This window comes from Symsagittifera roscoffensis, chromosome 3 (assembly GCF_963678635.1).
Source record: "Symsagittifera roscoffensis chromosome 3, txSymRosc1.1, whole genome shotgun sequence".
NCBI classification, from domain to species: domain Eukaryota; kingdom Metazoa; phylum Xenacoelomorpha; order Acoela; family Convolutidae; genus Symsagittifera; species Symsagittifera roscoffensis.
In genome coordinates, this window is record NC_087064.1 from 35,487,273 (window position 1) to 35,508,963 (window position 21,691).

Consider the following 21,691-nt stretch of genomic DNA (forward strand, 5'->3'; position numbering starts at 1 on the left):
AAGACTTGGTTATAACTGAGTGAGGCTCTTTTCAACCTGGGTGACGCTCTTTCCCACTTTCCACCTGCTTCACAAATTTTTCATATTCAAAAAACTTTTGCTTGCTATTATGGCCAATGCCTGTTTTTGTAAGACATGAAAACAAATGAGTTGAGTTCATGACATTAAGAGAACGTAAAAAAATTTCTTTTAATGCTGAAAATTAACTGTTGGAAGAGGGAGTGGAAAAGAACCGAATGTGCCCGCTAAAAAAAAACTAAATGGAAGTTAAACTCTATTCAAAACAGCCAAAACATTTTCGATGTTTTAAGTTCTAGCACAGAATTGATTTTGACCGATCCAGATTGGCTGTTAAAATTCTATTCCCCGAAATTCGTCTGAAGTCTCTCGGTTGATCATTCGTTGCTCCCAAGTTTTCTTTCCACGTGATTACATTTCGGTTTGTCTGTGGTGGAGGAAACTTGGGTTCGTGTGGGTTTTCATTCGGGTTGAATGACGAGAAGGGTCCCTTTGAAAGAACTTCGTCTCTGTAGATGGTCGTTCGGCTGTTCGGGATGTAACGATTGACCGCCAGTGCTTTCTTCATGTCGGCTCCATATCTCTGGTATGACATGTTTGCTAGCGACGCGAATTGGTCATTGGCTAAAATATGTTGTTTATTTATGGGAGACTTTTTTCTGCATCTCATCCTCATGCAATAAACATTTCTTGAAATCAATCTGTTTCAAAAGAGTAGTTAGCACTTGTAATTTTAGGATCCCCTTTTAATACAAATTTTGGCTCTGACCACTAATTAGACTTGCTAGAAAGTTTAACCAGTGGGGGTATGGGTGAGTTTTCTACGTTCAAACCTCTCCTTTTGTATCCCTGACTCAGAACTATTTGCCCTTTTTATCCGGGCTTAACAATGAGCAAAGAGCAACGAGCTAGGATTCTGCTGGGACTCGAAGCAGCAACCTCTCTAAAAGCGGATAAAGTTAACACCTTCCACCCAGATAGACCACGTTAAGATCCTCCATCTCAGCGTTTAATTTTGATCAAATTTTTCAATGGATTGGGATGGATTGGGGGGGGGGGGGATGGATTGGGGGGGGGGGGGGGGGGTGGAGGATGTTAACTTGGTCCCAAAAAACAAACATGGTTGGCGAGCTTTTATGTATCTCTTGAAATGAATCTTCTTCTCGCCTATACTTACTCTGTATGCTCTGTCTCAGTCTGTCGACATAATTAGAGTTAGCAGTTGTGTCCGAGTGGAACTGGGACCCCACTCCGATCTCGAAGTGACTCCTCAACTGACTCGGATACCTCCCCGGAACAGCCGGCAATACTCCACCCTTCCTCCCCGAGTACTCCGAATTGTAACTGGTCGTCCCGTCGCCCACTATGTTCGGATTCCGCTCGAAGGAAAACGTCGCCGTGTGCAGCAGTCGGTTACCTCTAATAGGTCGTTCGCTGATTGGTCGACGACGCTCTGTCTTGGGAACGTCCTCAATTGACGTCATATTCAACCCATTATTACGTAATATTGTGATAGCATTTTTGTTTGAAGGAAATTGGGGATAAATTGGTGAATATACTGAAGTCGCCATCGCAAAATCAGAGCTTTTGAAAATGTTTAGAATCGAAAAATATTCTCTGGAGTGTTTAAATGCAGTTTACTGTTATGCAGTTGTGTAACTCATTATAAATTCATTGATATATATTTTTACCTTCTATTTGCAATTCGACTCATGCTAGCATAACTTACATTAAAACAAGACGGTTGAGAATAATAAATGAATAAAAATCACTTAGTACAACGTCAATTGAGAAAAAAATTAAAAAGCGCGATATTCACTTGTTCAATGGCATGTACAAGGTTTGTGCTTATTTTGTGCATTGGTTTCACAGTCAAAACAGTTACGTTTGAGGATTTTTATTGAGCATTGTAAACCTTATTTTTGGATGTGAATGATGGGATAACTGGAGCCGGATTGTAAAAAAGAATATTTTGATGGGCGAGCTATACAGGTGCATAAAAGCCTCAAACAATCGATCGTCCAAGTAAAAATTGCAAGCGTGAAAAAATACATGGGTAGCAAAAACCCATAGACGTCAGATGTGACAATTATTTATGAGCTATGATTACTTAATGGAAAATAATTACAGACTGCTCGTATCAGAGGAAACCTCTGAATATTCCGACTTTCTGTTAAGATATCTGCAGTAGTTTTTTTAAATGCTGCATATATATTTTCATTTTTTCTGAAAGTTTTTAAGTGTTGTAATTTAATTGTTTAATCTTTCCCTCACACGCAGTTCAAGTAAAAAGGGAAACATTTCTCTCCGTAAAAAAAGTTATTTGGAACAAAAATGGGTGTCAATCCAATAAACAATAGGTTAAAACGCTGCATACTCGATAAGGAAAACTGCTAAGCTTTCAAATTTCATTCGTAAATTTGTTGGTTTAACACGTCGCGGGTGCAATATCTTGAAATTTCGAGCTCAGGAATAAGCATAACTTTCACATGTTTTTCTGCTTGTTTCGACTAGCCTTCAACGTCTATGAAATTGTTTTCTATTTCAAAAGCAATGATCTTTTTTAAAAGAAATAGAACCTTTTGAAATTTTTGGCGGTTTTCTTATAATTTTTTTTCCTGATGCTGTAAAATAATAAGCAATGCATTTAATATCTAGTAACACATTAAAACAAAAAAAATTGCTCCCTCGCGCGTAGTTGGCATCACCGGCGGATTTAGAAGGGGGGAGGGGGCGAAGCGTGCCACATATCCCTTTTTGGCTGACTGACCCTAAATTTTTTTCTAAAAACGCCTTTGGCGCTAAAATGTAGTAATTTTGAGAGGGCGGCGCGCGCAGAAAAAACGCAATTTTTTTGGTCCAAATTTTCCGAAAAGTGCTTAAAACCGCCTTTTTTTGGCCTGTTTATTTTCGAAAATTTGCCTGCGGTGCAAAAAATTTATTCAAAATGGGGTCTTTATAGTGATTTGAGAGAGTTCAGAAAATCAATTTAGTCGACCTAAAAAAAGGTCGACAAAGTTTCGATTTTTTTAAAACTCCGCTCCCTCCCCGAGAAAATCCTAGATCCGCTCCTGATTGGCATAACAAATTCTAATAATTTTACAAATAATTACCATCGGTGAAATTTTTTTTCAGGTCATCTCAGACGTTCAGTAATTTTGAAAAAGTTTTGTTCGAAATACCCAGTCAAAATTTTCCGAAGAACAAAAACCAAAGCACGTCAAATAACAAAGTTTTGTCATTTCGCAAAAAGTTAGAGCAATAAGGAATTTCGATTGCAGTTTAAAAAAAATTCTTGCATCTAAGTTAATCTTGAGTTATGATTGAGGGTTTGTACTCATAGAGTAATTTCAGATATAGTACACCGTCTGCTCGTCCCGCTATCTTATTTTTTCGGCCGGATAGGTTCGTGCAACTTCTTAGTCTAATACCAATCATAATCGTACTCTTATATCTCTTAGTCTCTATAGATCTAGTGTACACTGGTCTTTGCGAGTTAGTTCTTGGAGTTTATCCAGAAAGAGAACAACTGTAACCTAAGATTTATTTAAATTGTTCTGGTGCTGAATTTACAAGTAGTTTCAGCACTTGCAAATAAGTGTCAATGTTAGTGATGGAATATGATTATTTAGTTAGTAATATTTTATAGGATAGTTTTATCAATAATATAATTCGTTTATAAATACTAGTTTAGAACTGGTTCCAATCTTTTAACCACACAAACTTTTTCCGATCTTTTAAAATCAGCTGCCACACATTATCTTAAAAAAAGAATTAGACGTTTTCAAAAAATTTTTGAGTTCAAAAAACAGGTGAAACTTTTTGTTCTTGGTTCCAATTAGAGCGGAGTAAAGTCAGCGAGGAGAAAAATCAAATACTTTTTTATTGTTGTTTTTAAATTTCAAAAAGCAATGATAACTTGTTGAATCAATTCAAAAAAAACTAATACATTTTCTCATACAACGCACAAAAATTGACAGAAATAACGCGGTGAAATTGAAAAAAAAAATCATCTATTTTTAAAGTTTTTTCCATTTTTTTTTTCACTTCGGTCCCTCTGAGCTATTTGCACAGCAACGGGCGGATTTTTTCAAAATCTTAAACCTTTGACTTTTTCTTTTTTTTAAACAATTCGTTTATTGCAGCACTCAGTATATGGACTTGCATGTAAATTCAATATTTTTTCTCGAAACACACATCGTCATCTGACGACAGCCAAAATCACGAGGGTGAATAAAAACTTTTTCTGCTTAAGCCTTCACAAAACTGTCCTAAACTATAAAGTTGTACAACACATTCTGTCTCCCAGACAAATTGTCTGAAATTAGTTTCTTTGACTTGACTTTGGGATATTTAACGTGTCGATGTTTTGCGTACGTTCAGTGCTTCTATAGTGAGATTATGTGCGTAACAAATAACCATAGAACAGTCACAGAGAGACCCATCATTCAAAAACAAATCAGTGCAATTTTAAAGCGCTTTTGGCTTAGAGGTGAAATTATTGGTTTCAAGATCAAGAGATCGGCAGTTCAAATCTTGATTTGGACAGAAGTGTTCTCACCTTGGTAAAAATTTCAAAATGAAAAGCCCAAAATTTAATAAAATTTGGCAGAGTTGAAATAAGCTGACTCGGTTGGGCAAAAGGAAAATAATCGGAAAACTTTCCATGAAATGGGTGTTTTGTCGTTTTAAAATTGAGTCTGGCTCGTTTTTGATTTTTTCTAGGAAAAACTTCAACTTGGAGAAGCTTGTCGAAACTAATAAATTTAAAACATAAATTTTGGATAACAATTTAAAAACGGAATTTTCATAATAATTTAATATGCTGCTATAACTTTTGAGGAAACTGAAAATTTACACAGGTCATAGCCCGCAACTAGCTCGGGAAATTTTTTTTTCAATTCTAAGAGTGCGGTTTTTTATAGCGTGGCACTCTTTGCCCGGCCTTTGTTTTTCGACTAAAACGTTTTGATGGTCTTTGGAAAAAGTGGGTGTTTTGCATTGACAAGTTTTACGAAGATGCTCTTCGTAGTTTTAACTGCGTTGTTGATTCTCGGACGCCCTGCTGTACCACATTAATGGCAACTCCAACGGTCAATTTTGAGTCTAGGTTTTTGATGTGCTACATTTGCCGTCTATAGTCGATCAAAAATTATTTTGAAATTGGGTTCTGGAGTGTTTCAAATTCAACGGGAATGTCACTCACTGACAAGAAAGCTGTAGCAGTAGCATTCAGAGAAACTCACGGAAGTCAAGACCAAGCCTATAGTTATTTTTGTTTCCAGTAGATTGAACATGACACCTGACAATTTTTTGAACGTCAAGCCTACAGCTATTTGTATTTCCAGTAGTTTTAAGGTGACGCCAGACGACGCACCTCTGTCTGTCGAGGTGGTTAGTCTACAAGAACTGCTCTAATTTTAGGAGCTGTTGTGAATGTCCGTTTCTCAGTGTAGCTGGAACTGGAAAATAACTATGATCCATTATAATAGTGACCTTGTCTTGCAAAGTCTTTAGATAAAATACATTGCACCAATATTGAGGTTATTGTGAAAAATTGATGTTTAAATTAAATATACGCATCATGTTTTAGCAATTTTTTATTTTCATTTTTATAAAGGTTGAATTGTTGAACATGAACTCACGAGCAATCATTATGATAATGGAATCAGTCATGTCTACAATTGGCAAAATCATCGATCAAGCAAAAAATCGTACAGTATGTGTAAATATTTTTAGTCCTCGATTATTTTTGTCTCTGATAATTACTTTATAAAAAAATTTAGTTTTTTCTGGCTCAATTGGTTGCCTTATTATATAAATCCTTTTTATTGAAAATTTTATCAAAAAATCCGGTTGTTGTCAAGAATCTAGTAAGCTGAACATTTTTTGTGACAATTTGGTCTCGGAATCAAATTTCTGTTTTTTTTTGAATTTTAGACAACTTTGTCTGTGAGATAAATGTATTGGGCACAATTACCCAGACACGGTCATCAGATACAGTTTTCTCGAGACTCATGCTGTTTTAGTTTCGATTTTCCGCGAAACACTTCTGTACACTTAACTATCTTCATTCATGATAAAAAAGGTTGATTGTTGCAGCATTCTACCTGACTCAAAACCACTGAAAACACTTTCCGGAATTTTTTCTTTGCGAAAAAAGTGGATTGACCGAGAAAAAACTATGGATCATCAAATATTTTTTTAAACTCAAAAAGCATACATTTCGTATGTTCCTTTTACATGTTTGGTTTTTACATACGTGGTTACAGAAAATCATATATGCTCGGTATAAATATATGACAATAGAAGCTACAGGTAATTAACTCTTTCCCACGCCGTCTTCTTCCGAAATTGGAAACCCGATATCCGAAGACTGATCCGAACCGCTCTCGTCCTGTTGCGAGCTGCCTTTGCTAGATTTGAGCTTTTTGCCTTTCTTCTTTTTAGGCACAGCCAGGCCTCCGGACTTTTCCTTCCAGATGCTGCTGTTACTTTTCTTTGAATTGCTTCTCAGTCTGGTCAAACTGCTGGAGTCTGGATCGGCCGAGTCGTAATGAGGATGTCGCAAGTCGTGGAAAAATTTTTCCGGGTGAACTACTCCAAAAATTACCAGCCAGACTATAGCATTTACGAGGCAAAACTTTATAATTTCCATGACTAAACATCGGAATGAATAGCCTTCGCTGACTACACGGTAATCTAACAGTGCTGGAGCCCTGGATATAATCCAGGTACAAACTAAAGAGCAAGCATACCTTATGTAAATTACTTCCATTGTAATAATCAGAATAACATAAACAGTGTCAGGGTTTTTGATGTAAATAAGAGCTAAGAGAAGACTTATTCCAGCAACATTGGCTACTGCATCAGCCAGAAAGAAAGAAATTACACCTGTTTTGAACCCGTGGTTCTTAAAGGAATCGGTAAGTATCATTAAACTTGTTTTCTTTTCAGAGCCCTCAACTAGAGGGTCGTCAAACGGAATCAAACATCCTATGAGAAAGAAGAAACTCAAGCCGCTTAGGCCAATTGCAATAATAAATAGAATTCTGGTCTTCAATTCAATTTTTCCATTCTCGGGGTCATGGGGCGGGTTGTTTATTTTGGCATTCACCTTGATACATCCAATAAGTCCGGTTAAACCCACGTTCAGACACATAATAACCAGCGTCCAGGGTATAATATCGATATCAATTAGGGTGCTGTATAGCCATGCAACGCATAGAACCGAGTAAAATTGGAACCCAGTCAGAAAAATAACTGTCCATTTGCACCAGTCGTCACCTTCCTCGTTGCCTTCTCGAGAACTTTTTGGACCAGCGAAGCGTCGGAACAGTCGGTCTGAAGTAAAGACAAGAATTGCGATTGCTACGATGAGGCTGGTAACCATGAAACCACGTGCAGCTCGGATCCTGTGATCGAAAGAGTTGAGATAATTGTCGGTATCACCCATATTACTCGGAATGTAGTGCTCGCGACTGGTCCATATACCGAATGACTGACTAGTGCTGTCGTCCGGTGGAATTTTAAGAACAGATAATTTGAAATAATGAGAGTAGAGAATACTAGTTTTACAAGGCACCTGGGAGATTATAAGAAAAATAAGAACAATAATTTGGGCTGAAAATGAGAACCAAGCTTCGAAACAATCGAAAGCTCCCATTTTGTTGCAAGGTTTGTTGAACTTTCTGGAGATATCTTTTGCTCGCTTTCTGATTTATTGCGGGTTACTTAAGAAATCATATATAGTGTGACCAGTTTTGTGATATTTATGAACACAATAAATCAAAATGTGAAAAAATTATTCGCATATTTAAGGTCGACCTAGTTAATAATTTTAAATTCACGTAATACGAACGTTGTCATAGTTTTGAAATAGAGAATGGCCAAAAGGTATACTGCCCGCTCGAACATAAGTAGAATATGCGCTACGCTTTCATACCGCTGATTTCCAAGAATTTCTTTGTGCGTTTTCAATTTTTTAAGTCAAACGAGGTCCATTTTTATTTCTTTGATTCAATCGTTGTTAGTTTTCGAAATGTTTCGACCGTGTTTGATTTTTTAGACTCTACCTGACATCGTTCGAATTTTCTCACTAGTTTTCGACTTTCTCCAAATTTTTGAAATATTAATGCGCCTTTGAATTCATTTCCAAAATTTGAAAAAATTGAACTGAAACAAGTGTACCTGAGTTTGTTCTGTTAACACATAACCTTAGAACCGTGCTACCCGGGTGGAGATCCTCGGCTTATGTTTAGATTTTCTGGACCAAAACTGTTATTTTTCGATTTTTCTGACCACAGTCTGGTATATTTCAACTTTCCCAAACAAATTTTGTTATGTTTCGACTTGGCTCGACCCAGTTCAAATATTTGGACTCTCTGGACCAGTATTTGCTGTTTCGACTGCCACAATTTCAATTTTTTTTCGAATCCTTGTTCGATCGAGCTCCGATATTTTTTACTTGATCAAAAAATGGATGTTTTGATTGTCTTGATTTTTTCGGCCTAAAATCTTTGTCTCAGCGTTTTTGTGGAAAATTTTTCTTAGTTCTCAAGAGTTAGCTTTGAATGAGATTCAGTTGTCATATGCAGGTTAGGTGATTAGCGGTTCGAAAACACAACTATGAATGTTTTGTTTTGCTAACGGTAGCCAAAACCTGCTATCAAAAAATAATGTGTCGGCAAAAACAATTTACAAATCTTAACTGAGCCCGATCTCTGTTTTGACTGTGCTCTACCCATGTTCCGGCTCTGCCCAACCTATGCCTGTGACTTTTATTAGCAACCATGTTTGCGACCAATTAGAGAATTGAGATTTGTGTATTCACCGACTCGATCAAACATTTTCGACAGTCTCGACACATGCTTGGTATGTTTCGACAGTTTCAATCGGAGTAATCTAGGCTTAGACCATATACGATTGGAAAAAAAAATGTTAAATCGTGTTTGATCGAGCAAAAACATTTCGACCGTGTTTGATCAAAAAAATATTTTGACAAAGCTTCATTGTGTCCATTATTCAACCTATGATTCAAACCTGCTCGACCCTTATTTCGATTTTATTTGACCTATGATTTAACTTAGTTCGACCCATAATTCGACCTTGTTTGACTCATGATTGGAAAAGTGTCAATGAACTCAAAAAAATTGCAAAAAAAAGATAAAATCTGAAATCTATTTTAATCATTTTTTTGTTAATACAGAGCAGCGTACTTTCTTTTTGTTTGGCCACATGAGCCGACAAAATAATAGCTTGAGCGCAGTAGCGGATTAAGGGGGGGGGTGGACGTTTTTTCTCATCAGGGGTTCGAACCCCTGACGACCCAAAGTGTCCCACTTTGTACTAATTTGAGATATCCATGTTTACCTGTGGCTGAGTGACGCTAAAACTTTTTTAAGGGCGCCAATATATACTAATTTTGAGAGGAGAGCGCAACGGAAACAACGCAATTTTTTGGTCAAAAGTTTCCAAAAATTGCTTAAAACGCTATTTTGGCCTATTTTTTTCAAAAAAGAGTCTTTTTAGTGATTTGGGTGCGCTCGAAGAATCAATTTAGTCGATCTAAAAAAAGGTCGACAAACCTCATTTGATCCTCCCTCGAGAAATTCCTAGATCGGCACCTGCTTTAGCGTGAACAAAATTTTGAGCGTGATCAGAAATTACTACCCTGCCTAAACCAATTATTCGCTTAATTAGTTGAAAATTGAAGATATGACATGGTATGAAGTATATTATTTTTTGTAAATGATTTATGATTACAAAGAAAGAATAAAAATTTAAACTAAAACAAAAATTGAACGTATTGTAAGACCATCTTGAGAAAAAAAAACACGAAATTAATCAGTGGAAGTTTACTCCGTTGATCAACACGTAATAATCTAGGATAAACAAGTGTGACACAACACTCTAGGCGTAAGTCATTTGAGAAGCAAAAACGCAAAGATAACGGTAACTAGGGTCGCTTCAAAAATTATTGAAACTGACTCAAAGTCCCAAAATGTTAAGGAACTCCTATATTTTCTTATAGAATCGTTCATCAACATACAAAAAGACACAATTTTGCAAGTAATGAATTGTAAATAGTTATGCATTTAAAAAATTGTTATATTGAGTTCGAAATTTTCTGAAACCAAGTTTTTATTATTTGTTATGTTGTTTGAAACAAAAAGCTTTTTTCGTTTTATTTGATGAGTTAAAAATGCATCAACTACGTAAACTTGTTACTCTTCGATTTTCAAAGCACATGGTATCAATAAGCTGTAAAGATGTTTCAAAAGTGGCGCCTATATTTGCGACTGAGGTTGGAAAAAAACGCGTACTTACAGACTTTGCTTCGCAAGTGTAATAAAATGATGAACAATTAAGCTAAAAAGGGAAAAAAAGCTGATTAAGTTAAATTGTTCAACTCAAAAAACTTTAAGCAATTAAATTTAAATTTAGGACTTTTCTAATGAAAAAAAAACTTTGTTTGAATGAAGACATTTCTCTTGAGCAGAAAAAAATTGAACAAGTTAAGCTACAATAAAAGCAATCAAACACAATTTAAAAAACCGTTTCTAAAATGGAAAAAGATTAAAGCTTTCTGTTTTTAACAACCTGTGATTAATAATCATGACTTGGGTGTATACTGGTGTCCATATATAAAATTTTTTGTTTTTTACTAAGATTTAAGCAATCACTATGTAATTGTGAATGCCATTTCTTGAAGATATCTCAATTTAAAGTTTATTTCAAAAAATTAACGCTCCTAAAGCTCATTGAATTTCTAAATCAGGTAATGATTTATAGTTTTTACTCAATTAACCCAGTTTGGGAAACTGGATCTTAAAGTAAAGTTTTTATTCCACTGAAAAATCTGAAAATTAAATTCTACATGCGAACTAGAAATTCATCACATTTTTCCTGACCTTTACATAATTGCTGTCGATAGTGGAGTTGCCTTTTTTAAACACTGATATGAACTGATTTTAAAATGAAATCAGAAGTCAAACCGTGAAAAAAAATTTGAGCCTGAAAAAAGTTTAGGACTTTTTCTGAGAGGGGCAAACAAAAAATCGTCAGCACCAGTATAATAGTCTTAATTACGTTCGTCGTTTCTTAAAAACCAGTTAGCCTCAAAGCCCGCTGAATTTCCGGAAAAATGTATGATTGACACTTTTTGCTACAAGTTACTTAAATTTTAAAAACAGGACATTTGGATGAATAATTTTTATCAGGCTGGAAAATCTGAAATGAAATCCATTTTCGTATCAAGAAGTCAATTGCTTCAAACTTTTGGCAATCGGTCGTAAAGTTAGCCTTCTTTTGCTCAAAAAAAATGAATTTTAATTAAAATAAAAACAACTAAGATAAGGCCGCGAAAAATTATAGTTGCGCGTAAACTATTTTTAAAACTATCCTGAAAATAATGAATTAGACACAACAAAGCATCAAGACCTGTATATGTGTGTCTTAACTACGTTCATTGACTTTTAAAAAGCATTAAAACCTTCACCAGTTTCGCAACAGAGTTTCTCCGTATAGAGCCGAACAGCTTGTAAATCGTTTTAACGTTATTTGCAACAATCCGCTTGACTCAAGTTATGTTTGAACTATTTTGGAGCCGAATTTAAAGGCGGCGGTGGCTACGCGTTGATAGAAATATTGCACGCATTAGTTGTCTTCAAATTGTTATAAAAATATTCTTAAAAAAATTATTTTTTGCTTTTGAGGAACAATGTTGTCGAAAACGGTTAATTTGAAATAGCTTTTTTTTCAGGAAAATTTAGCTACCCGGAGCACTAATGATCGAAAGTTTTCCCTCGTGTCTAAATTTTTTTCCAGTATTGAAGCGATCCGGCTTCAAATCTGGGAACTTTTTTAGGCTGTATTTCCAAGCCAGAACAAATCGCCGCATGCCGTACACTTTAATAGAAAGATTTCTCGTCCTTAAATTTAATTTATCTGATACTTTTGAAACAATCACACTTGTCTTCTTAGTTTCGAGCTTGCAAAATCAATACCTTCTAAATGGTTAAATTATAAAAAAAACCAACCCGAGCACAAATATTCAAATGTAGTAACAACTAATTTGGAGTCCTATTCAAAAGTTGAAGCCCTAGTCTATGAATCTCATACTGTCGAAGGAATTGAAGAAATCAAATGTAAAAATGAATTCCAAACAAAATTAACACAGAGGTTCAATTGAAAAGAATTCAATACAACTGATATGTAAAACGCTTAAACAATAAATAATTCAAGGTAAGTAACACAAGATAAAAACTTAGTTAAGCCGAGCAAATATTGAGCACATTAAGAACAAAAAGAAAGTTTCTGCAATTATTCTGCCATCAAAATTTTTATATCAAGAATTTCATAATGAGCCTGATAACTTAATCGTGTTTTTAAAGGAGAGCCCTAACTTAGATTGAATTGTATTAAAATGGTCAAAATTTCAAAAGAATGCGCATTTACAATTGCAAACAAAAATCGCTTCAGATAGCCTTTAAATCAGAATTGAGGCAAATATTTCATTAAATTTACAATTTTAATTCTAAGTTCTGTTTATGTTAATTAAGATTACTGCACTGAAACTCCTTGTGCACTAGTTTTGTCTAATTTGTAAGTCTATCTACACTAAAATGACCCAAAGCTCTGATGCAATTAAGTTTTAGTCAAGGGGTTGGTTAATCAGTTTTTACCATCTTTCAAAACAAAACCTCTGCGATCAAGTTTTTTCAACATTTTTAGACATTCCGTTATTACTTCGGAGCAACCAAGAGAGTTCATATCTCTTCCAGGGTTTCATTGCTTGCTGCATGTGACAGGCTAATAGAAGCCGGTTGTTCTGAATCGTCATTTGTACCTGTAACAAACCAACCGTTCTGTACAAACTGTGCCCAAATTAGTCATGCATTGACCAGGCTCAAACTTAAGCTCCCGAAAAATACGATTCTGAAAATACAAACTGTTGGTGATATCTTCGTCAATCAAATAGCTCAATTTTCTGTTGAAGCTCAATTTTCGACTAATTCAAGCACGAAAAACGATGTCAAAAATGGATCAATGAAGATGCTCAAGATCTTCGATATTGCCGATTCTTCCCGGGTTTCAATTAATCGGCAAGATCTCCGATAGTGCCGACAATTTAATTATAGATTTAGCTTCGTAACAACTATGCCTTATTGCATTGACCAAGAGCAGCTCAAGGGCTTTTTACTACTTGGTTGTTTATTACTTACCCTCAGAAGGAAAGTCATCTTGCGTGTTCTGCATGTCGTTGTAACTGACAGTGGCTGAGATAGAAGTGGTGTCGGAGGAACTGCCTGTCTGAGTGAGGTCTGTGTTTGAGAGTTGCTGCTGGAAGATGTTGACCAACATGCCAGAATAGTGTTGTAGTAGGTTCATCACAGCTGCGTTGTCTGTCACACTCGAACCACTCAACAGGTTCCGCGAAGCCTAAACAGGTGTTAAAAATAGGAAATCTTCAGTAAACCAAGAGCGTTGAATATACAAATAATGAAGATGATCACAGTAAAAAAATCAACACAGGCGAAGCTGCACTTCACAACACAAGCTAGAAAAGGGAAAAAATAGCACCATAAAAGACAAAAAGAAAAAAAGCCACCATAAAAAATCTGCTGTACCGGAATTGAACCCACGGTCTGGAAATTAAAAATCAAACCTCCTAGCATCTCTTTTGCAGGAAAGGCTACATCTCCGTTTGATTAATTTTTTTCTTCAGAATAAGCACGGTATTTTCGGGAAACATTTCTCAAGTCCATTGCTGATTCCTTAATAAAATTGGAAAAACCGCTCATGCAGGGGAAAACATTACAGCTGGTTTTTACGACTGAACCAATATTCTCAGATTTTCCAACGTGTTTTCGAGAAGTCAAAAACTTCCAAACAAACAATTATTTGCTCAGTCCAACATTGCTTTTCTACAAACATAGCCAACTGCCAGTTGGAAAAAAGTAATGAACGAAAAAAAAACAGAAAACATAGCCAACAGAAAGTTTGAAAAAAAAACGGCAATGAACGCAAGTAAACGGAAAAAAATCTAACTTCTTTTGTGAAAAATCTCAATTTCGAACTTCCAAGAAAAAATAGATACCCTTAAAGCTCTTTGAATTTCTGGCAAAAATTATAATTGGCCTTTTTTGATAAACTTAACCCAATTTGAGAAACAAGTAAAATTTTTATTTCGATGGGAAATTTGAAAATTATATTCAACTTTCGAAACTTAAAGTCGATCAAGTTTTTCGTGACTTTCACTCTTTAGCTGTTCGGCCGCGGAGTTTGTTTTCATTTTGACAATGGAAATGAACTGAGCTTAAAAAGAAATCAAAAATCAAACCGCCAAAAATCAAAATTGAGCGTGAACAAATTTTAGGAATTTTTCCTACAAAAAGCACAAAAAATTACGAAAAACTATAAAAGAGTCTTCATTAAGTTCATTACGCTTAATAATTAGGTCTTAGTCGCTATGAAGAGAAACTTCCTAGAGCACGTTTTTCGATTGAACCCTTAATCTTAGATTTAGCAAGGTAGTTTTCGAGAAAAGTAAAAAAAATGCTAACAGACAGTTGGAAACATCAAGGAACCAGAGAAAGACTGACGTGTTTCGAATTCACAGTAAAAACATGTCCCTAAAGCTTTTTGGATTTGAAAAGGAATTTAGCATTGACACTTTTGTGATGAAAACCAATTCAATTTAAAAAACTGCAAATTCTGCTTTTTCGAATTGTCCGCAGGGTAGTTTTCGAGAAAAAAAATCCAAAAAACGGTCAAAAATTCGCAATTTGAACACTTAAGGCCAAAACTCTTTTTCTACCAAAATTAGGGCGTAGCAGCTCATGCAGGGAGATACCCAAAACACGCTTTTTTAATTGAACCCGTTCTCTTAGATGTCTTAGAAGTTTTGAGAAAATGATCACAGCCAACTGACAGTTGGAAAAGAGTAAAGAACGCAAGGAAACTAAAAAAAAAACGATTTGTTTTTTCAAAAATCTTCAACTTTAGAATTTCGAAAAAATAGATGGCCTTAAAGCACTTTGAATTTGTAGAACAATTTATTATGGAGACTTTTTTGTTAAATTTAACCCAATTTGAGAAAACTGGATCAATGTGTAAAACTTTTAATTCACTGGAAAATCTGATAATTAATTTCCTTTTTCGAAATTAGAAGTCGATCACGTTTTTCGAGACCTTTACAATTTTTCTGCTCGATAGTGGAGTTTTCCTTCTTTTTTAACAAAAAAAAAACGGCCTTGAAATTAAAAAGAAATCACGAGTCAAACCGCGAAAAATCAAAATTGAGCATGAACAAATTTTAGGACTTTTCCTAAAAAAAAATTAGCAAGACCTATGTAAGAGTACTCACTACGTTCATTGCTCTTAAAAATAATTCAAAAAAATGGGTTAATTACTTCCCCTAACGGAAGTTTTTGAAGGTGTAGTGAAAAAAGACTAGCTGAATACCCAGGCACACAGTGGAGTAGCCGGTCTCCCGATTGGTACCGCAGTTCTCTCATATCACATACATTTTCTTAACCTAAGTCACATACATTTTCAAAATACCTGTTTTTTAATCAAACCGGAAATAGCAACCAATAAACAAGATACAAAAATTTGATGCTGTGGAGCAAAAGTTAACCAGATATAAAATAAAATTAGTGTGTTAAAAAAGTGGATACCGTAATAAGACACTAGCTGCGCATGTGTAACAATTAAATTCGTTAGAAAACGCTGCCAATTACTTAAGAACTGTTTATAATTTCCACGTTTGTCCTGACTAAATCTTCCAGTCTCGAAGTTTGTGACCTTACCGTGTTGTTAGGTGAGGGGAAGTTGAACTTGTTTTTGAGCTGTTGTAGATCGTGTTCTGCCAGCTGTTGGTAAGTGCCGCTGGGTATCATGCCATTGGATAGCATTGTGTGAGATATTTGAGAACAGGTGTCTCTTAACAGCTGCACTATCTCATCCTTTTCCTCGCTGTCCTCGGCCTAGAAACAGGATAACGATAACACACGTCCACTTTGATTGATATTCTCTAAATGGCATAAAACCAAGCTTCAGAATGTTTAAAATATCTAATTCATCGCTAAGACAGTATACTCGGATAACTTGAACATCTCAAGGTCAACAACATTGCCACCAAACTCTCGGCAAAAGAATGAAGATGAAGGCAACTCTTTCGTTAAAAATTGCAGTAAAAAAAATCACATATTTAAGACCAAATGAAGCGTTGTACTTTATCAAAAAAGTAGCGACCATTTGAAAAATGATAACAAGGATAGCTTGTTGCTGTGCACGTAGCACAGAATGTTCCGACCACACTCATAAAAAAGTTTTTTCTATTATTATTTTTCAATTTAGTGCCATTTATTGTAGGTGGTGCGACGATAGAACTATGCAAAAGCATATAAAATTACCAAAATAGGCAAAGTTAACAACAGTTTTCTTTAAAAAATGAAAAACAACTAAAAACAAAGCCAGCTGACTGTTGGAAAAGAGTAAAAAACGCAAAGAAGCAAAAAAAAAACAACTGACTTATTTTTTGAAAAAAAATCAGCTTTCGAATTTCAGAGAAAAAAATAGATGGCCTTAAACCTCTTTGAATTTCTAGAACTCATAAATGACAAATTTTTTCATAAAATTAACCCAATTTGAGAAAACTGGATCACTAGATCAAGAATTTATTTTGCTGGGAAATTTGATAATTAAATCACACTTTCCAAACTAGAAGTGGATCACGCTTTTCGTGACATTACACTTTTGCTGTTCAATAGTGGAGTTTATCTTCCTTTTAACAATGGAAATCACAAGTCAAAACCGCGAAATGTCAAATTTCGACATGAACAAATTTTCAAATGTTTTCCGTTTTTGCAATGTTTTAAGATTTCTAGAAAATTTTATTGCCACGGAAGCGCTAAATGAAGCTTCCACAACTAGTTTTTCTTTCAGTAAAATATCGCTTTTCTAGATTAGCTGACCAATTTCATTAATTTTCATAAAACGAATGTTACTCGGTCGCGTTACTCGCTCGAAATTGGACTAAATCTCAAAAATGTCGAGAAAAACTGGTTTGAGTTTGAAATTTTTGAGACATATTGCAATTGCTTTTCAATACTTGAACAACTTTTTGAAAATTTTTTTATCTTGTTAAAATCACGAATGAAAAACTTTATTATGATATTTCGAACAATTCACACTTTTTTCCAACTGTCATTTGACTAGCTTTTTCTAAGCTAAATCGCAAATAAAAGTGTTCATTGAAAGTGTTCATTTATATAGAAATTTCACTGTAGCATTGTATATTGCATAGCATCTGTTCTCTGTTTTATTTGTTGCTAGTTTTTGCTATAAATAAGCGTGAGTGGTGAGTGCATGAAACTCATAATCTGTGGGTCGCAGTAGGTTCGATTCAGAGTTGTAGCAGAATTTTTACTAATTCGGGGCTTATTTCTGCTTTTACCTTCTGCACTGTATAGAGATGCTTTTTGTCATTTTCTCGCTAAAGTTTGCGAAGCACAGCTTCGCCTCTGTGTAATGAAATGAAATCAAAGTTTTTGAGATTTCAGAGGGAAGACATGATTTTATCAAGAGTCTCTTGTCTCTTTCAGGTCGAAAAAACGTTGCTATTTGTTCCAATCATTAAAAATGGGTAAGCATTTTTTTATTCGGGTGTTGAAGTATAAACTTAGTGTTTAAATTTGTTTTCAATGCAAAATCACGAACCCTAACGCAAGTAAACAGAAAAAAAAACACTTTGTCTCAACTTTCGAATTTCAAAGAAAAAAAAATGATGCCCTTTATGCTCTTTGAATTTCTAGAACAATTTATGATAGCCGCTTTATTGAGAACATTAAACCAACTTGAGAAAACTGGATCATGAGTTGTTATTCCGCTGGAAATCTAAATATTAATTTCCAACTTTCAAAGCTAGAAATCGTTCACGTTTTTTCGCGCCATTTCCACGTTCATATTTGGAGAGAGCTATTCACAGCAGATGAATTTCAATTGAACAAAAGTGCATATATATAGCAGTGCAACCATAAATACATTATTAATATGTATGAATTCACATCTGTTAATACCAAGACCTATATAAGAGTCTTCATTCGTTCATTACTCTTAAAAAAGAAGGTTCGTACTAATACACTAACGCTCGCTAGTGGGAACATAGCCAATAGACAGTTGTAAAGTGTAGAAAAAGGAAACCAAAAAAAAACGCTTGAAAACTTTCAAAGAAAAAAAATATTATGTTGCAGCTCTTTGAATTTTAATTTCTGTTCATGATCGACTGTTTCTTCGTAAAATTATCCCATTTAAAGAAAACTCGATCAAATAGTAACTTTGTTATTACAGTGGGAATTCAACAAAATTAAAGTCCATTTTTGAAACTAGAAGCAGATCACGCTTTTTGTCACCTTAACGCTATTGCTGTTCGACAGTGGATCTTTCATTCATTGCAACAAATGAAATGAAGTGAACTTGAAAAACCATCACGATTCAAGTGAAAAATTTAAACTGAACAAGAACGAACTTCCAGAAAAAAAACAAAAAATCATTCAGGCCTATATAAAAGAAAATAGTTCTTTTACACTTAAACAAATTAAAATTAGTTACATTTGAAGCAGAATTAGAAACCAATTGCTCCTATATCACTCAGCGGTTACCATGATCCAGAGAACTGAGTTGATTTTTGTTACCTGCTGGTGGTATCCACTGACGACCTTGAAAGAGTGGTTCAGTCTGTTCACTGCACGCTGACACCCAGCCAAGTTAAGATCTATAACAAACATATCAAGTCCTTGGTTCAAATTCAAAAAAGCAAATTAAAGTCGTTTTCAACTATAGATTTGATTAACTGAGCTCCTCACAAAAAGTCCCCTTTTACAGTGTTTTTCAGCGTCACAGGTGAATTTCTAGAATGCAATATTGATCGCCTTTTGGAATGATTAGAGAAAATATGGTTTCTGCGACCACTTATCCCCCAGAAGTGCATTTTGTTCACTGAACAAAATGCATTTGAACGCATCGGTCGGCCAACCAATTTCCACGGTTAACACTTACTTGAACTGCACGGTATCCGTCAAAACATCTCGGCACCTTTTTAGGCCTCTACATAAGCCTAATACTTTCTTAGCTATTTACCTTGTTGGCTGACACAGTAATCTGAGCCACTCCGGTTGTCCGAGTCTTCCAGGTCAGAGTCACTCAGTCCCGGGTCCGTGTTCTTCGGAGGTCTCATTCTCAGCACCTGTTCCGGCAGACAGACACACCTCTCTTGTTTGTACTCATTACTCACAAATCCCTCGTCATCGTCCACTCCTGTCTCCTTCAAAATAAGACAGGCAGTTGAAAAACATAGCCAACTGACAGTTGGAAAAGAGTAATCACTCAAGTAAACAGAAAAAAATGACTTTGTTGAAGCAACTTTTGAATTTCAAAGAAAAAAATAGATGCCCATTAAGCTCGTTGATTACTCTTAAAAAGCACGAGAAATAAATAAATGAACACTAATTTAGTTCATTAGAACTTAACAGACAGTCCGCATAACGACATAAATATGGGGTGGAATCAATCGATAGTTTAAAACTATTTCAGAGAATCTTAGCAAACTTTAACTTCTTACTTTTCTGATGCAGAACAAACAAGGAGCTGTGGTTCCCGCAGAAGCATAGGTTTTGCCCGCAGTGGATGAAGCACCATTCAAATCCATCGGATTGGTCGGGGTCAAAAAATTTCCCGAGTGTTTCGACCCGTGAGGCGAAGCGAGTTGCGTTTCTTCGACTTCTGTTAAGTGGTCGCCGCCAACGAGTGTTTCCTTTCTGCTGCCTGGGAGAGCTAAGGCGGTTTCTTGGAAGAGGGAATCGGCAGACCTCCAACTCTTGATCTTCTTCTTCTCTGCTCCACGTGAACTGGCATACTTATGCAGCGGTGCCTTAGATGTCTAAATCACAATTTATATTTAAACACTGAACATTTTGGAGCTAAGGGATTACTTAATATTATGACAAGAAATCTGATTACGACTAGATGATTACATCACAGAGATCATAAGCTACCTAGGTTGCCCATAGTCTACATGACTATTCACAACAAAAACAACATTTGGAAACCGTCATACCCTTTTAGGCTTCTGTGAAGGTGCGTAACTAGCCGAGCTCCTTTCATCCAGAGAATCTTCAGATAAATCAGCCACCGTATTGCTTCCAGAGAGCCCACTTTTGTGCAGAGTTGTGTTGGATCCGCTCCTGCTGTTAGCCAAGGACGAGTTGGCTGTCTTCAGATTAGAACTCCTGGTGGCCTTGAGGTAACTGGGTGCTTTGGATAAGGAGACTTCCGATGTAGTTGAGGTAGTGGATGCATTGGACAGTGTCCTTGGTGCATTGTTTGATGTCGTCACTGCTGTGTTTGTTGTTGTGGCTGACGATGTTGTTGTTACACTGTTTGTCTGTTTGCCTTGGTTTGCGCTCAGAGTCGTCGAACTTCCACCAGTTTGACGCTTCGTCAGATTGTTGTCTGATCTACAAAAAAAAAACATTCTCAAATTCTAGTTCCGAATAAAATTCGATTTATTCGTTTTTCGCAACGCATATTTGTTTCATCGGATTCCTGATATGAACGTTTCAATACTTGCTTTCTAATTCATGGATTAGTTCCACAAACCAAATCAAAAAAGGATAGCCGGTTGCTGTGCAAGTAGCATAGAATGTTCACACCGCGGTTCTTTGAGGAAGGAAATTATGCTTTTTCAACATATCTTGTTGTTCTTTTGTAAAAGGGCCAATGAATTCAGTAAAAAACTGGAAGACTGAGAAGTTATCGTGGTCAAAAAACTAAAAAAATTGTAACAGACAAAGTTTGTCTATTTTCCAGTTCCCTTTGATTATTGCTTAAAAACTATTCCCTAAATGCTATTCAAAATGACATTTGGTGCAGAAAATCAAAATTAAACATGTCGTGTGAACAAGTGGACATATTCGGATAAGTTTTTCAAACGCAAACAGCCGTTTGAACAATTTTTATACAACTTTTTGTAATTTAAGTAGGGAGTAGAAAAGTTCTCAAATTGGTAGTTCAGGCGCTCACCAAATTTAGTACAAAAACGGAAAAAGTCCTAAATTGGGAGTGTACGGTCTCACGAAAATTGAGTACGAAAAAGGGGAAAAGTTAGACCCATTTTTCTCGATTGCAAGGGCTTTAATATGATCCCACCCTTGTCTCCTAACGAGCTTTCTTTGAAGTAGCCGTAATTGACACAATGAAAATCTAATCTACGCCATAGCCCAGCCCCACCCCTGTAGTGGGGTGGTCGCAATAATATTCATTCCAGTCAGTATTTACGCCGAGGTCGCTCTCCTGCATTTTCCACGCTCTTTCAAAAGACCCCATTTTCTAAACAATATCAGCGCCGCAGGTAAAATATTGAGGCCATAAATCACTTCTTAGAAGATATTTTGGAGGGTTTCGACTAAAAATCGATTTTTAGGGTTTCGAATTTTTGCGGCCCCTGTAAACTTGCATATATTGTCGCTGAATGAGCCTGAAGAAAAATTTTAAAGATCGGCTGACCAAAATCAGATGTCTTAAAATAGAGTGGTTAGAGGCGGTCAAATCAACTCAGCAAAGTTGCCGAATACTATTGAGCTTTTGGCAACAATCGTTATATGACAGC

General features: G+C 35.7%; 2 protein-coding genes across 2 annotated transcripts in view; both read right to left on the minus strand.

Moving 5' to 3' along the window:
* Window positions 1-257: 257 nt before the first annotated feature.
* On the minus strand, window positions 258-1,946 carry LOC134842480 (uncharacterized). Its single transcript, XM_063858842.1, has 2 exons — window positions 1,196-1,946; window positions 258-642 (listed from the first exon to the last, which is right to left on the minus strand). Exons 1-2 carry the CDS (start codon window positions 1,587-1,589, stop codon window positions 314-316), a joined length of 723 nt encoding a protein of 240 aa, XP_063714912.1. The 5' UTR covers window positions 1,590-1,946; the 3' UTR covers window positions 258-313.
* Window positions 1,947-12,211: 10,265 nt separating this feature from the next.
* Window positions 12,212-21,691, minus strand: part of LOC134842175 (WD repeat-containing protein 62-like) — a 323,070-nt gene continuing 313,590 nt past the window's right edge. The window contains exons 29-35 of the mRNA XM_063858391.1: window positions 20,141-20,540; window positions 19,646-19,963; window positions 19,165-19,348; window positions 18,720-18,799; window positions 15,834-16,010; window positions 13,245-13,461; window positions 12,212-12,868 (exon numbers count right to left, since the gene is read on the minus strand). Of these exons, the coding sequence (XP_063714461.1) occupies window positions 12,789-12,868; window positions 13,245-13,461; window positions 15,834-16,010; window positions 18,720-18,799; window positions 19,165-19,348; window positions 19,646-19,963; window positions 20,141-20,540 (1,456 nt within the window). The 3' untranslated portion in view covers window positions 12,212-12,788. The remainder of the gene's footprint in view (window positions 12,869-13,244; window positions 13,462-15,833; window positions 16,011-18,719; window positions 18,800-19,164; window positions 19,349-19,645; window positions 19,964-20,140; window positions 20,541-21,691) is intronic.

Excerpts from the sequence above, each read along its gene's own strand:
- LOC134842480 (XM_063858842.1), bottom strand. The coding sequence starts at position 1,589 with ATGGCGACTTCAGTATATTCACCAATTTATCCCCAATTTCCTTCAAAC. Across the intron at positions 643-1,195 it reads ACTGAGACAGAGCATACAGA|CCAATGACCAATTCGCGTCG; the intron begins GTAAGTATAGGC and ends AACATATTTTAG.